We start from the raw sequence: 14,989 nt of genomic DNA, 5'->3' as shown, positions 1-14,989 counted from the left end.
CACACACACACAAAAAGATGGTTTGTATCAAGGAGATACTAACTTAACAGTGGCACATGCAAACAATATAACACTGTACAGGTGATGATGTCCTAGCAGGACAATTAATGTAAAAATACGAACAAGATTTATGTTGTGTAAAATAAGCCAGACACTAAAAAAACCATGCTGATATAAAGTTCAAGAAAAAGCAAAACTAGTCTACTGTGACAGAAGTCAAAATAGTGTCTACTTCTAACAAGGGTTTTGACCTGCAGTTCTAAAATGCTTTATGTATCTTAATCTGGGTGGTGGTTATACAAATCTACACATAGGTAAAAATTCTCTTGAGTTTAAGATTATGCACTATTTATATGTTATATCCCAATAAAATTTTTTTAGAAAAATACTTAACTGAAAATGGAAGGGCCAGGGAGATGGCTCAGTAGAATAAGCACTTGCCTGGCAAGTGCAAGGGCCTGAGTTCAATCCCTGGTTCCACCAAAAAAAAGAAAAAGGAAAATGGAAGAAGCTGGGCGTGGTGGTGCACCCCTGTAATCAGCACTAGGGAGGCTGAGGCAGCAGCATCATTGAAAGTTAAGCCTGGGTTACTAAGTAAGCTCAAGGCCAGCCTGAACTGCATAGCAAGACCCTGTCTCAGAAAGATTTTAAAGGGCCTGCTTAGGCAAGGCCCTTTAATGCAAACTCAGCATTAAGATCTGAAGGCTGGGGATATAGCTCAGTGGCACAAACACCTGCCTGGCAAGCACAAGGTCCTGAGTTCAATTTCCAGTACTCCCCTCCCCAAAAAATAAAGGATACTTCTTTTTGCCTCCCTTCCTCCCTGCCTTGAACCATGGTTCAATCCCCGGCACCATGCCAGCCCCACCCCCAGGGTGGGCTGAGCAGGCCAGAGTCCTGGCATAGTGACATACTCCTGTAATCCCAGCACTGGGGAGGCTGAAAGCAGGAGGATCACCACGAGTCTGAGCTGCACAGTGAGATCCTGTAACAACCAAATACTTAAAAAAAAAAAAGGAAGAAAAACAGATTACTCAATAGTACTTTTCGTGTGTGTGAGTGTGGTTCTGGGGATTGGACCCAGGGCCTTCACACTGAACTATACCCAAGCCTTTGAAATTTAAAAAAAATCTGAGATCAGGGCCGGCCAAATAGCTCAGTAGATTAAAGCACCTGCAAGCAGGCACAAGGGCCTGGGATTTGATCACCGGGCATGCTGTGCCACCCCCGCCCCCAGGCACACTGAGACTGGGCATGGTGGCATGTGCCTGTAATCTGAGCTCCTGGGAGGCTGTAAACTGGCGGATCACTACGAGTACAATCTAGTAGTGAGACCCTTCCCTAAAATACAAAAAAAAAAAAAAAAAAAATTGAGATCAAATCTTGCTAAGCCACTAAATCATCGAAGCTGGGCTTGAATTTGCAGTCCTCCTGCTGCAGCCTGTGGATTACCAAGTCTGGCTTGATCCTTTATTCCTTTCCTTTTATAAAAATTAGAACGTTTGCAGGACACAGTGATTACACATCGTGGGAAATTGGTACATGTGTGCAACGCATCTTTACTCATATCTCTTTGCCCTCTCTTCCCACCCCCTTGATCCTCTTTCGTGAAAAGGAAAACCATAATTTAACACATGGCACAGTTCTCCAACTGTTTTGTCTGACAACCCATTTAGACTCTGCAACTGAAGATTCCAAAACCACTTTTGTTTTTGTGGGTTATACTCATCAGTATTTACCATGGACTTAGAACAGAAATAAAGGGACCAAGAGATGGAGGAATGTGGGGGGGTAGGAAGAAAGGAGAAGTAAAAAGAATTAAGATGCACTAGGCATATGTACCAACTCGCCACGATGAATGTGAGCACTATGTACTTGTTCAAATATGTACCAATACAAATGTTTTAAGTTAAAAAGAACAAATGTTTAAGACCAACATATTGGGCTAGTGATGTAGCTTAGTGGTAGAGCACTTGCCTAATATGTGCAAGGACCTAGGTTCAAACCCCAGCACCGCAAAAACAAAGGAACACCACACAATATACGACTAGAAGCAGGCAAAGCAGCACGCATCTGCTATGCAGAACCCTGAAGGAGAAGAATGGCAAACGCAAGCCCAGCCTGGCAACTTAGTGTAAGTGAGATCCTGTCTCAAACTAAAAATTCAAAAGGAAAAAAATAAAAATAAAAATTCAGAAGGGCTGGCATTGTATGTAGCTCAATGGTAGAATGCTTCTGGGCTCAGTCTGCAGTATCTACCCCAAAATAAAAACAAGCCCCGCAGTTCCACTGGAGTCACAGCAGTGTGGTCATATATCATAGTCTCTGGAAAACTTCACTGTTCATTTTTAGAGAATTAAAATTGCAAATAATATTAGAAAAGCAATTTTGAGGTGGAAACTCCCTAAGGAGTCTTGGAAATCTCAGTGATACTGGGCCACACTTTGAGAACCGCTGACTTGGGAGAAAAGATACTATAGAACAGGTATTGTCTCTGGATGTTGGAATTATAATTTATTTTTATTTGCTCTTTTGTTTTCTGTTTAAAAAACGAGTGGCAAACACAACGACCACACACTGTTTGTGCATACAGTAACAACGTGCCAATCACCCAGCTTCACAAAACTACTGAAAGGCCCAAACAGTAACAGCATATCTGGCTCTAAGGAAGAAAAACCGAGCTCTGACCTGAGGAAAAGGGTGCGATTTCTCTTGTGCCAATCCTTGCGCTTCAAGGGGTCTTGGCCTCAAAAGTTCCGCTATCTAGCTTGGGGAGAGAACACAAGTACGTACATACATAACCTAAACGCAGCAACGGCTCGCAGGTATTGGAAAACTCCCGCGCGGAGTAGAAACACCCACCACCACCGCAAGCCACTCAATCGCGGACTCCAGCCCCCACGCTAAAAGTAACTCTTAGAAGAACGCATGCGCCGTTGCAGCGGAGAGAGGCGGGGCTTGGAGGAAACTGACGCAGGGCTCGGCCTTTCAACTTTATAGCTCCGCCCCCATATTCTGCCTTCCTCTGTGAGTGGCTACAGGGGTGTGAAAGCGATCTCCCCATTGGCCGGGAGCAGCACAGACATCCGGTGTGCACGTCCGGCCGGCTGGCATAGCGGAAGCCATGGTGCGGTTCAAGCACAGGTAAGTTGTTTTCTTGCACCTCCACTCCAGCGGGTTTCCGTCCAGGCCCCCCACTCGTACTCACCTTCCTCTCACCTCCTTAGGTACCTTCTGTGTGAATTGGTGTCGGACGACCCCCGCTCCCGCCTAACTCTGGATGACCGAGTGCTGGGCAACCTCGTACGGGACACAATCGCCCGAGTGCACGGGACTTTCGGCGCCGCCGCCTGCTCCATTGGCTTCGCGGGTGCGGATGGCTGGGTTTGGAAGGGCAGGCACAGGAGGGGCCTGGGAGACTCCAGCGCGGCCAAACCTTTGAACCATTTTTGTAAAACGCTTTTAGGTCCCCTAGACTGGAGTGAAGGTCTAAATTTGGGCAGAGTTAAAGGCAGGGGTCTGAAGACAGTGGGAAGTGCTTTTGTTTTTGTTACCGGAAATTGAATTAAGGACCTTACACTGCCAGGCAGGCGCTTGTGCCGCTGAGCTGTATCGTCGACCCGGTCGTGGGACTTCGGACAAGGATCTTCACTAGATCTGTTTGACATCTGTATCGTGGGAATTGCTTTTGAATTTAATGGGATAATTTAAAGAATTCGTGTATACTTCCTAATAAGGTTGTTTTTGACAAGTTGCACTGACATCTCTTAAAACACATGTTGCCAGAATTACCCCCTAACATGCCATTGAGCAGGGTGCAAGTCTGTAATCCCAGTACCCAGGAGGCTGAGACATGGGGATCCATGTAAACTAGGAGGTCAGCCTAAACTACATGGTGAGACCCTGTGGGGTTTTGTTTTGTCTTTTAAAACTTTGAGAGTTGTAAAGTACTGAATGCACGGTTGTGTATATGTAAACACCATAAGCTCAAACCTGAATCCTGAATTACATGAAGCAGGCTTAACTCCTTTACATCAGGTGATAATTAGGACAGTATGTTAAATTCTAAATTAATTCTCCAGGCCTGAGTCGGTGTGTAAAGCACCAGCCTCTCCACAATCATGGCTTGTGCTGTATTTTTCCCTCTCTTTAAGAATGTTTTTTCTTACTGATGTATCCTCTGAAATGCCACTTGCCTGAAGCAGTCTGTCACATAGGCTGTTTCCCTGAGATATGAGTGAGATTGCTCCTGTGAATCTTAAGTTTTCCAAAATGTTCTTTTGTCTTGCTGTAGTTCGATACCTCAATGTCTACACTGGAATAGTGCTACTTCGATGCCGGAAGGAGTTCTATCAACTTGTGTGGTCAGCTCTTCCTTTCATCACATACTTGGAGAACAAAGGACACCGCTATCCTTGTTTTTTCAACACAGTACACGTGGGAGGTAAGAGCATGTGGAGAGGTGGGTGGGTCTTCCTGCAGGACCGCTGAGAACAAGATACTTTGACTGCCACACAATCTTTCTCATGCCAGGTACAATTAGAACATGTCAGAAGTTCCTGATTCAGTACAACAGGAGACAGCTGTTGATCCTGTTGCAGAACTGCAGTGATGAAAGTAGGTGATATTAGCCCAGTGCCCACCAGTGACAGACTCTTGCAACTGCACTCCCCAAATTTCATTTCTGCTTTGCCTTTCTCCAGAAGAACGGGAAGCTATACAGAAATCTGTCACCAGAAGCTGTTTACTAGAGGAAGAGTCTGGTGAGGAGCTTTCAGACAGTGGTGGTGAGGAGGCCACAGAAGTAATGGAGTGAAACAGCCATACAGCAGGCTGCACTATGCCCAAGCCCACTTACAGAACTGCAGTTCTCCAAATTGGAGTGCTCCCAACCAGAGGACCAATGGCCAGCTTTATTTAGCATTCCCTGGGTGAATGGTTATATAGACTGTGAAGGCTCTATAGACCACTTTTGTATGTAAATGCTTTGACAAACATAGGCTGAATAAATGTACTTAGCTTCTATAACCTTCAGCATGTTACAGAATGGCATTATGGCTTGTAACCAGATGTTCCCCATACCTCAAGTGCTCATGGGTTGCTTTTGGGAGGTGATTATGGGTGGTAAGTGGGTTAGCCCACTGATGCATTTATAGCTAGGTGGGACATTGTGGTCAGAGGGAAGTCACTGGGGTGTGTGAAAAGGGTAATTATCCACCTTTCTTGATCTCCACTTCACATCCATGCCACCCTAGGCCTTGAAGCCTATGGACCGAAACCTCTATAAACTGAGCCAAAATAAACCTTTCCTCAGTTGTAGCTCAGCAACAAAGCTTACAGAATTTGTTTGACCAAGTAAGTCTCTTTCCCTGTCTACAGCCCTAGCCTTGGAGAGAAGATTGGCTATTTGTATGATGAGTTTTAAATATTCAGTAGTCCACTTGAGGCTTTGTCCTTCCAACCCTCAATTCAAGACATTTTTTTTTTTCAATTTTTATTTATTTGTGTGTGTGTGTGTGTGTGTGTGTGTGTGTGTGTGTGTGTGTCCAGCTCAGCCCACCAGGGGGCGGGGCTGGCTGGCATGTGGTGCTGGGGGATTGAACCGCGGTCCCTGTGCTTTGCCAAGCTTGTTCTAAGTAGGTGCTTTAGACCACTGAGCCATCTCACCAGCCCCACGACATTTGTAATAAGAGATATTAGTAAGAAATACTGTTAACGGGACTGGGAAGATGGCTCAGTAGAATAAGCGCTTGCCTGGCAAGCGCAAGAGCCCGAGTTCAATCCCCGGTTCCACCAAAAAAAAAAGAAAAAAAAAAAGAAATACCGATAAAATGTTACATTATTTATTTGCTGCCTCAGGCTTTTGCTTTATTTTGAAATAGGGTCTTGTTCAACTGCCTAAGCTGGGCTCAAACTTGTGATCCTCCTGCTTCTAGAGTGTGGGATTGCAGGTGTGTACCACCATGCCTGGACCATATCAAGTCCCCAATTTACAAACACTTGAGTTGTAAACTTTCACAGGTGTACTGTACAGGACACACTTTGTTGGCTTATGAATGAATCTGACTTCTGAACAGTTCTCCCACCCAGAACAGAAAACTTTTTACACATATACTAGATGGGTTTTTGGAGGGGACAGTCTCACTGCAAAGTTCAGGCTGGCCTCAAACTTGCAGTGATCCCCCTGCCTCAGCCTTCTAAGTGCTTAGAATCACAAGTATGCACCACCATGCCCAGTACTAGGTTCTTAACCAGTCCTTTACCGGGATAACTTGGTAAGAAATACTGATTTTGGCCAGGAGTGGGGTGTGCCTCTGTAACCTCAGCAGCTGAGGTAGGAAAATTCAGTTTGGGAGGCCAGCCTGGGTAATTTAGCAATCTAAGAATGTAACTCAATGTGAGGCCCAAGTACCACCAAAAAAATTATTCCATAGGGGAGTGGGTATGATATCTCTAGCATGTTTCTCCTGTAATGAAAAGATGTCACTCAAAATATTTTAGTCTATAAAGATCTGATTTTGGCTTCAAAATCACTATGTCCTTTATCTCAGGACTGGACCACCGTCATTTATCCTGGAGTTTCTGACCCAGAATTTCTCAAAAATGTAAAGCTCTGCTGTGCTGTAGGCCTGACACCAGAGAACACAGTCTGTAATAGCAGAATTGCTCAAACTCATAGTAGCTGTTTTTTGACCTAGTTTTAAGAACTGACACAGCTAGCTGACCTGTAATGAACTTAAAAAAAAAAAACAAGAAGTTCACATTACCTTTGCATGTGATTTATTGCAACTGTGCTTTTACATTCTATTACACCTAGAGGTCACTTTATTAAGCAGCAAAAGAATTCACATCACTCAAATTCTGCTGAAACCAAGGCATAAGAAAGCTGCTGCAGACAAAAAGGAGTCAGCACACCTCCAGGTGTGCTAGAATCCTGTTTATACAACTCAGGCCACTGTCACTTAAGCCTGATCTGAGTGAGGAGTGGGAGGTTTTAGTGATGGTTATAGCTTTACCTTGCCAAGTTCAAGAGAGAGAACTGTTCACACATGTGCCCAGGATTGAATCCAGGGCCTTCACGATGAGCTACATCCCCAGTTTTTGAGATGAAGCTTCACTAAATCACTGAAATGCCCAGGCTGGGCTCAAACTTGCAATCCTCCTGCCTTAGCCTCCCAGAGTGCTGGGATTATAGGTATACTGTCACACCCAGATCTCATTCCTGTTTCTTTAATAAGAGCTGGACAGTCAGGAAAGATTAAAAACAAAAAAAAACTTTTTTTTTTGTCTTTTAGAGACAGGGTCTCATTATGTAGTTCAGGCTGGCCTTGAACTCACTTTGTAACCTGGGCTGGCCTCAACTTGCAGTGATGTGCCTGCCTCAGCCTCCCAAGTGATGGGATTACAGGCATGCACTATCACACCTGGCCAAGATCTGGCTTTTTTTTTTTGCAGAAACGGGGATTGAACTCAGGCCCTTGAGCTTGGCAGGGAAGCACTTACTCCACTGAACTATCTCCCCGGACCCCAAGATCTGGCTTTTTAAAAGAAACTGACGGGTGCACTGAGACACCAGGAGGGTCTGGCACGTACTGCAAGAGCAGAGTAGTGTGACACTACTAATTTGGGCTGCTCCAATGGATGCTAAGGAGCTTATACGTGGGTCAAAAGGACTAAACTGGCCACAAACTAAAAATCTTGGTAGAAAGAGATCTGACTGTCAATACTTTATTTTGGTGTAAAGACGGGAAGCTGGAAAATACACTGTATTTAAAATGTTTGGTTCCCTCTCACATTGTAGAAACTCCCTCCCCCTGCCCAAGTTAATCTGTTCAAACTCAAATACTTAAAAATTACAGCAGCAAAACAAAAGCATGAAAAAAGAAAGCCAAATGAGAAGGCAGCCCGGGCCAGCAGTGTCACTTGGTGTGGACGACTGACGTGCTGAACAGGAGCTTCTGTCTCTGCTTTTTCCTTTTCTTCCCGCCTTTCTCTTCTAAAAGGAAACAGAAAGAGGCTCCCTGAGACCCCGGCGTCTCCCCTTAGCCCGACCTCTTCATTCCTAAGAGCATCAGCATGGTCCGCAATTAGACTGCCTGGATTAAAATACCGGTTGTAGCACACACTACTGTCTTTGGGCAAGTCACTTTACCTCCCTGGACTTCAGCTTTTTCTTTCTGTAACTTCAGATTTATATCCATTTTATATGGTTCTGAGAAAATGAAATTAGCATAATGCAAGGCATATAAAGCATACCAGAAATGTCATGTCATTCTAGTCTGTATACTTTTTCACAAACCACCTTTTACAACTTGAGATTCTAATGTCTAAACAGGATCAATCCTGGAATCAAAAGAAGTTCCTCGGAATTTTACTTTCAGGCTTCAAGAATTAATCTGGGAGGGGCTGGTGAGATGGCTCAGTGGTCTAAAGCACCTACTTAGAACAAGCTTAGCAAAGCACAGGGACCGTGGTTCAATCCCCCACCACCACATGCCAGCCAGCCCTGCCCCCTCGTAGGCTGAGCTGGCCACACACACACACACACACACACACACACACACACACACACACACAAATTAAAAAAAAAAATTAATCTGGGAGAGTAAGCAGGTCCTGTGTGCAGGTCTTTTGTGACTAACCAAGTGGAACATTACCTGACACTCATGCATATTGGAGATGGAGACCTAAGTGCTTCAGAAGGGAAAAACCCTGGCTAATCCAGGTGTCCACTGGATGCAGGTGGCAATGACAATGCACATGTGATAAGTTTAAAAGCCCTATGCTGGGTCTGGGGAGATGGCTCAGTGGAATAAACGCTTCCCGGGCAAGCGCAAGGGCCTGAGTTCAATCTCCAATTGCACCAAAAAAGCCCTATGCTGAGCATGCCAGTTCCTTTACCAGAGAGGGGATCTGAAGTAGCTGGTGCATCCAGTTTCATGAAGGCTGCTTCAATGGCTTGGCTGAAGGAATTCTGGAAACTGGGCACAGGAACACGGTCAGAGTTATCACTCTCCCCATCACTGTCCACAGGGGCAGGAGGAACTAAGTTGTTCTCATCTAAAACAACAACAAAAACCAATACTGTAATTCTAGAAACAATTCTGACAAGTGTTGAATGAAAGAAGCCAAACTTACTCTTCACCAGCAGGCCCTCCTCACCTTTCTTTGGAGCAGTTTTGGCCCACACATCTGCTTTTGCTTTCCCAACCCGCAGCATCTGCCAAAGTGGGAAGAAGGAGTGAATTTAAGAGTCTGTTCCAACTTTTTTTCTAGATGCCCACATCTTGGGCCGGCCAAATAGCTCAGGGGATTCAAGTGCCTGTAAGCAGGCACAGGGGCCAGGGGTTTGATCCCTAGGCCTGCAGTGCTGGCCCCACCCAAGAGTACACTGAGATGGGATTGAGACTGGGCATGGTGGTACCCGCCTGTAATCCCAGCTCTTGGGAGGCTGTAAACAGGTCAATCACTGCGAGTCTGTCTAGTAGTAAGACCCTGAACACCCTGTAGGACCCTTTAAAAAAAAAAAAAAAGATGTCCACATCTTGACACTAACCAATTAGGCTAGGGACATGTTATGGTTTGTGTGGCTAGATAGCCCCCTAAGTCCTCATGGACTTTTAGATGGAGGCTGGGAGCTGAATCTAGTTTGTGACTGATTTGTAGTTCAATGCTGGAATTAAGGGTGTGAGTGCTATACCTGCCACGTGGTGGGTAGCCTGCATACAATAAAAGGGATAGAAAGGACTGTCTTCTCTGTGTCTCACTCTGTCTCTCCTTGCTGTCCTCCCCCCTCCATGAACTGGCGCCCCTCTGCTATGTGCCACTCTACTTTGGAGCCAGCCAACAATGGACTGAGACTTCCACAAACTGTGAGTTAAACAAACCTTTCCCACTTTTGAGTGTCGGGTATTTTGTCCCAGCAAGGAGAGAAAAGGGCACAAAAATCAACCATTATCTTTGAAGATTTGCCAAATACTTGTTTGTTTTTATTTTTATGTACTTAGTACAAGGTCTCACTATAGATTGGATTTAAAGTGAGTTTCCTGTTTTCAGCTCCCAAGCACTGGGATTACAAGGTGTGCGCCACCACGCCCATTCAGAGTCTCAGCACACCCTAGGGACAGAGCCAGCACAGCATGCCAGGGACTGAACCCCAGTCATGCGCCTGCCTAAGCAGACACTTATTCTATGGTCTGCTGAGCTAACTGGCTGGCCCTTTTGCCAAGCACTTGTCACATCCTTTCAGTCATGTCCTCCACAGTGGTACCTCTGCATGAACACTTCTGTTTATGAACCAAATTATTCTGGATTGGTTCACAAACAGAAGTGTTTGGCACAATTTTGGGTTTTCTTCCTTTGCAAATTCTGTATCGACTGGATAGCAAACATGAGCATGGCAATCTTTTTCAGAATTATGGAACATGTTAATTTTGTAAACCAAAGTATTACTGTATATAGCAAGTAATGGACATGACAATACAACCCATAAGGTGGTAACACCTAAGCTGATCTGTTCCTTCAGAAATAGGTAAGGAACACTATATATGTATAGAAGGTATAAAAGTTCTTACTCGGGCTCTCAAGCTGGCAACACTAGCTTTGATAAACTTTCCTGCCTTTTAATTACCCATAAAAACATCAACTTCTTGGAATAAGCTATGTGTAATGCCCTGCAATTTAAAGCAAACCAGCTCAGTTATTTAAGCACCTGCATGGGGACCACAGTTCGATCCCCAGCTCCACATGCCACACAAAACCTGCCCTTAAGGCAGCATGAGTCAGCCAGCCAAAAGAAAAAAAAGGCTTCTTAGTTATGAGAAGTCTGATCTGCCAAATATTCCATGCAACTCAGAGCAGGATGCAATGTACTGGAAATTATCATAAAACTTTCCCATGCAGGGGCCAGGGAGATGGCTCAGTAGAATAAACACTTGCCTGGCAAGTGCAGGGGCCTGAGTTCAATCCCCAGTTCTGCAAAAGGAAAAAAAAACACTTTCCCATGGGATTCAAGTAGGACTGCTAAAGCATGTTTCCCAGAGTGAGGCATGCATGTTATTCAAGATGAGCTGGGCTGACAGATCTTGGTTTCATTGAATCCCCGTTCTTTCTAATGTACCCTGTTGGTACTTTGGAGTCTAGGTCCAAATAGTATGACATCTGAATCATTTTTATTGTTCCTTTCACCCCCAAATCTGGTACTAAAAAACAGTATGCATGTTTTCTAGGAAAGGACATACCCAGATCATCCTCCATCTTTTAGATTTTCACAGGATTTCACTAAATTGTCCAGGCTGGCATCAAGTCTGTGATCCTTCTTCCTTAGCCTCCCAACCAGCTGGGATTACAGGTGTGCACTGATTAAAAGCATGTCACTTGTGCTTTGTTAGCAAAAAATTTTGTTTTTTCATAATTTTATTGAGAAACAAATAGCAATGAGAGAGTTTCAAATCAAATTGGTAGGAGCAAAAAATATTTTAAGCGTTTGACCTAAATTCACTCATGAAGAAAATAATCAGAACAAAAATAAATTATACAACTTTCTTTAAAATGACTGGCCTGGGGCTGGGGAGATGGCTCAGTGGAATAAGCGCTTCCCTGGCAAGTGCAAGTTCAATCCCTGGTTCCGCAAAAAATAAAATATAAAATGACTGATCTGGGGCTGGGGATATAGCTTAGTGCCTAACAAGTGCAAGGACCTGAGATCGATTCCCAGTACCACCCCCCCCAAAAAAAAAAAAAAAAAAAAGGAAGAAGAGGAAATGACTGCACTGCATGCTGCAAAAATATCCACGTGAGTGGGGAAGGGGAGAGACCAGAGGACCTGTTACAGACCAATGAAGCTAAAACAGATTTGACAACTACATACAGTGAATAATCTGATTATAGGCTGAACTGAAAATAAAAGGACACTGAGACTGATGATAGGGAAACATATGTACTAGGTTAATACTGTAGTAGCTGAATTTCTTGGATGTGGCAATTGTGGTTTATAGGAATTTTTGTTTTGTTCTGTATTTAGCAGTGAAGTGCCACTGTGTCTGAAACTTACTTTGTATGTAAAATAAAAGTTTAGAAAATAATAATTGGTGAAATGTATGAATGCTTACACTACTAAACTTTTTTTTTTAAATTTGATTTGCGTGTGTGTGTGTGTGTGTGTGTGTGTGGCCAGCTCAGCCCACCAGGGGGCGGGGCTGGCAGGCATGTGGTGCTGGAGGATTGAACCGCGGTCCCTGTGCTTTGCTAAGCTTGTTCTAAGTAGGTGCTTTAGACCACTGAGCCATCTCACCAGTCCCTACACTACTAAACTTTGAACTCTTTAGACTGGAGTTTTTCAAAATAGAGCCAAAAGAATTATCAATAAAATCTACTTTTATAAATTTAAACATTTGGCATTACTCATCATGAGAGCCACTTGCTTCTTCTGCAGTACAGTAATTAACTTCCAAAACTGCCATCAAATGATTTCATCCTCCTTAACCAAAGGTACGCCTTATCAAAGTTTAATTTCTGCTTATTTTCTCAGTCTTAACTGCCATTTTTAAAAAAATTTTATTTTATTTTTTGCAGAACTGTGGATTGAACTCAGGCCCTTGCACTTGCCAGGGAGGCACTTATTCCACTGAGCCATCTCCGGCCCCCTAACTGCCATTTTTTATATGAGAAAAATCCCTATCAACTACAGGCAGTCCCCAACTTAGAATGGTTCAACTTTACAATGGCACAAAAGTATACCCATCATTTGCTTTTCACTTTCAAAACAGTAGTTGATAAGTTACATAAGATATTAAACCTACTAATAAACTTTGTTTTATAGTTGGTTTTGCCTAACTAAGCTAATATAAGTGTTTTGAACAAGTTTAAGGTGGGCTAGATAAAGCTACCGTGTTAGGAATATTCAAGTGCATTTTCAACTTATAAAATATTTTCAACTGAAGATGGGCTTACCAGGAGCCAGGCATAGTGACGCATGCCTGTAATCCCAGCACTCAGGAGGTTAAGGCTAACACGTGGCAAGGACCTGAGTTTGATTCCCAGTACCACCACACACACACACAAAAAAAGAGGAAATGACTGCCCTGCATTCTGCAAAAATATCCACTTGAGTGGGGAAGGGGAGAGACCAACCTGATCATTGGGAATTCAAGACCAACCTAGGCTACAAAGTGAACTCAAGGCCAGCCTGACTGCATAGTGAGACCTGGTCTCAAGACAAAAAAAAAAAAAAAAAAGAGGGGAGGACTTTATCAAACCTAGAATTCTAAAGAACTTTTAAGGCAATTATTCCAAACTAATCCCATAGAACTTAAGATTGACTTTTTTTTTTACAGGGGCACTTTTCAAGTTATCCATCCAATTTCTTTAGCTGGCCAGGGAGGTAGCTCAGTGGCTTGCCTGCCTGGCAAGCACAAGGTCCTGAGTTCAATCCCTAGTACCAAACCAACGAACAACTTCTTGGGCTGTCTAAATGTATGAATGCTGAATGTCTGCTTGCTGTTTAAAGAGACCAGTGATTAAGTGACCTGAATTCAAATCTCAGTAGCTTAATGTTTTCCCCTGCTCACTCCCAAGGCTAGTTATAGGATAACCAAGATAATCCTTCCCCTTTCCCAACTGAAAAGGAATCTGAACAAGAGCTCCTAGAACCCAGAACCAATTAAAACCAATGTATTCCAAAAAGAAGAGTGCCCAATTTACAAGAATATAATGTAACTTTTTTTTTTTTTTTAAATGTATTTGGTACAGGGTCTCACTACACAGCTCAGCCTCCCCAGAGCTGGATCACAGGCGTTTGCCACCACACCTGCTCTCAGTGGCTGGCTCAGCATACCTGGGGGCAGAGACAGTGTGGCATGTGGTGCTGGGGATCAAATCCCAGTCTCTGCGTTTGCCTAAGTAGGACCTTAGTTCACTGAGCTATCTTGCTGGCCCTAAGAATATAATGTAGGGGCCGGGGAGATGGCTCAGTGGAATAAGCGCTTCCCTGGCAAGCACAAGGGCCTGAGTTCAACCCCGGTTTCTAAAAAAAAAAAAAAAAAGGAATATAATGTAATATAAGCAGCTGAATACCTTTGAGCTGCTTCACAAGCATAGGATTACCTGAGCAAAAGAAGGAAAGGGAGACTCTTCTTCCAGACTTCCAACGCAGAATGAGGGACTTCCCATACTGGCAGTGGGTGACAAAGGGGTCAGCAAAAAGTCTGAAAGGAAACCAGAAACCTGATTATATGAGTCAAATTCCAAAGAGCTAATGTTCTCTTAATAAGATGAACAATGAATCAGGTCTGGAATAATTGCCAACACTAGCCCTTTAAGAAAACCTTAATCCAACAGTTCTGCCATGAACATCACCTATTAACATATGTGATGCATGGAGAAAGAGAAAACTGCATAGTTACAGTAGCACAAAGAGTCATGGTGAGATCTAGTTCCACCATAAGAACATCACTTTTCTCATGAAATGCTACGCTTTCCACAAAGGCTAGTTCTCAATGCCTAGATATTATATCATGGACTACTTTTACATGGACAGAAAAGCTCCATGAAAAAGATTAAAAATGTCAGCCTTGGGGCCAGGGAGATGGCTCAATGAAATAAGCGCTTCCCTGGCAAGCGCAAGGGCCTGAGTTCAATGCCCGGTTCCAGGGGAAAAAACAAATAAAATAAAAACAGGGTCTAGTCCCAGCTCCAGCCACTAGCCCCTACTTTAGTCTCATGTTCCCAAATCTGTGAAATCACAGGGTCACCAAGAGTTTTAAATGTTCTAGGGGCCGGGGAGATAGTTCAGTAGAATAAGCGCTTGAGTTCAGTCCCCGGTTCCACCAAAGGGAGAAAAAAAAAAAGTTTTAAATGTTCTAATCTCAGACATTTTCTTAAAAATGCCTGACAAGGAAATCTTTCAAGACTAGGTCTTGGGCTGGCGAGATGGCTCAGTGGTCTAAAGCACCTACGTAGAACAAGCTTAGCAAAGCACAGGGACCGCGGT

At 43.8% G+C, this 14,989-nt stretch overlaps 2 protein-coding genes across 4 annotated transcripts in view; one reads left to right on the top strand and one right to left on the bottom strand.

Moving 5' to 3' along the window:
- The first annotated feature begins 3,025 nt into the window (after positions 1–3,025).
- Positions 3,026–4,855, top strand: Pop5 (POP5 homolog, ribonuclease P/MRP subunit). Of its 2 annotated transcripts, none has more exons than XM_023721015.1 (5): positions 3,026–3,144; positions 3,228–3,370; positions 4,295–4,444; positions 4,534–4,617; positions 4,707–4,855. In XM_023721015.1, exons 1-5 carry the CDS (start codon positions 3,125–3,127, stop codon positions 4,814–4,816), a joined length of 507 nt encoding a protein of 168 aa, XP_023576783.1. In that variant the 5' UTR covers positions 3,026–3,124; the 3' UTR covers positions 4,817–4,855. The 2 variants fall into 2 exon arrangements, with proteins under 2 accessions (XP_023576783.1, XP_004636315.1); XM_004636258.3 differs by having other exon boundaries at positions 3,056–3,144; positions 4,704–4,855.
- Positions 4,856–7,712: 2,857 nt separating this feature from the next.
- The window catches only part of Rnf10 (ring finger protein 10), a 58,829-nt gene continuing 51,552 nt past the window's right edge, over positions 7,713–14,989 (bottom strand). For both annotated transcript variants that reach the window (XM_004636256.3, XM_023721014.1), the window contains 4 exons: positions 14,104–14,204; positions 9,163–9,220; positions 8,902–9,060; positions 7,713–7,996 (listed from right to left, as the gene is read on the bottom strand). In XM_004636256.3, the coding sequence (XP_004636313.1) occupies positions 7,920–7,996; positions 8,902–9,060; positions 9,163–9,220; positions 14,104–14,204 (395 nt within the window). In that variant the 3' untranslated portion in view covers positions 7,713–7,919. The remainder of the gene's footprint in view (positions 7,997–8,901; positions 9,061–9,162; positions 9,221–14,103; positions 14,205–14,989) is intronic.

The sequence above is a fragment of the Octodon degus genome, unplaced genomic scaffold (genome assembly GCF_000260255.1).
Source record: "Octodon degus isolate 3935 unplaced genomic scaffold, OctDeg1.0 scaffold00079, whole genome shotgun sequence".
Classification (NCBI taxonomy): domain Eukaryota; kingdom Metazoa; phylum Chordata; class Mammalia; order Rodentia; family Octodontidae; genus Octodon; species Octodon degus.
This window is presented reverse-complemented; position numbering and strand designations above follow the sequence as displayed.

Coding starts and splice junctions, on each gene's coding strand:
- Pop5 (XM_004636258.3), top strand. CDS start 3,125: ATGGTGCGGTTCAAGCACAG. Junction 3,145..3,227: donor ATGGTGCGGTTCAAGCACAG/GTAAGTTGTTTT, acceptor TCACCTCCTTAG/GTACCTTCTGTGTGAATTGG. Junction 4,445..4,533: donor CAACACAGTACACGTGGGAG/GTAAGAGCATGT, acceptor TTCTCATGCCAG/GTACAATTAGAACATGTCAG.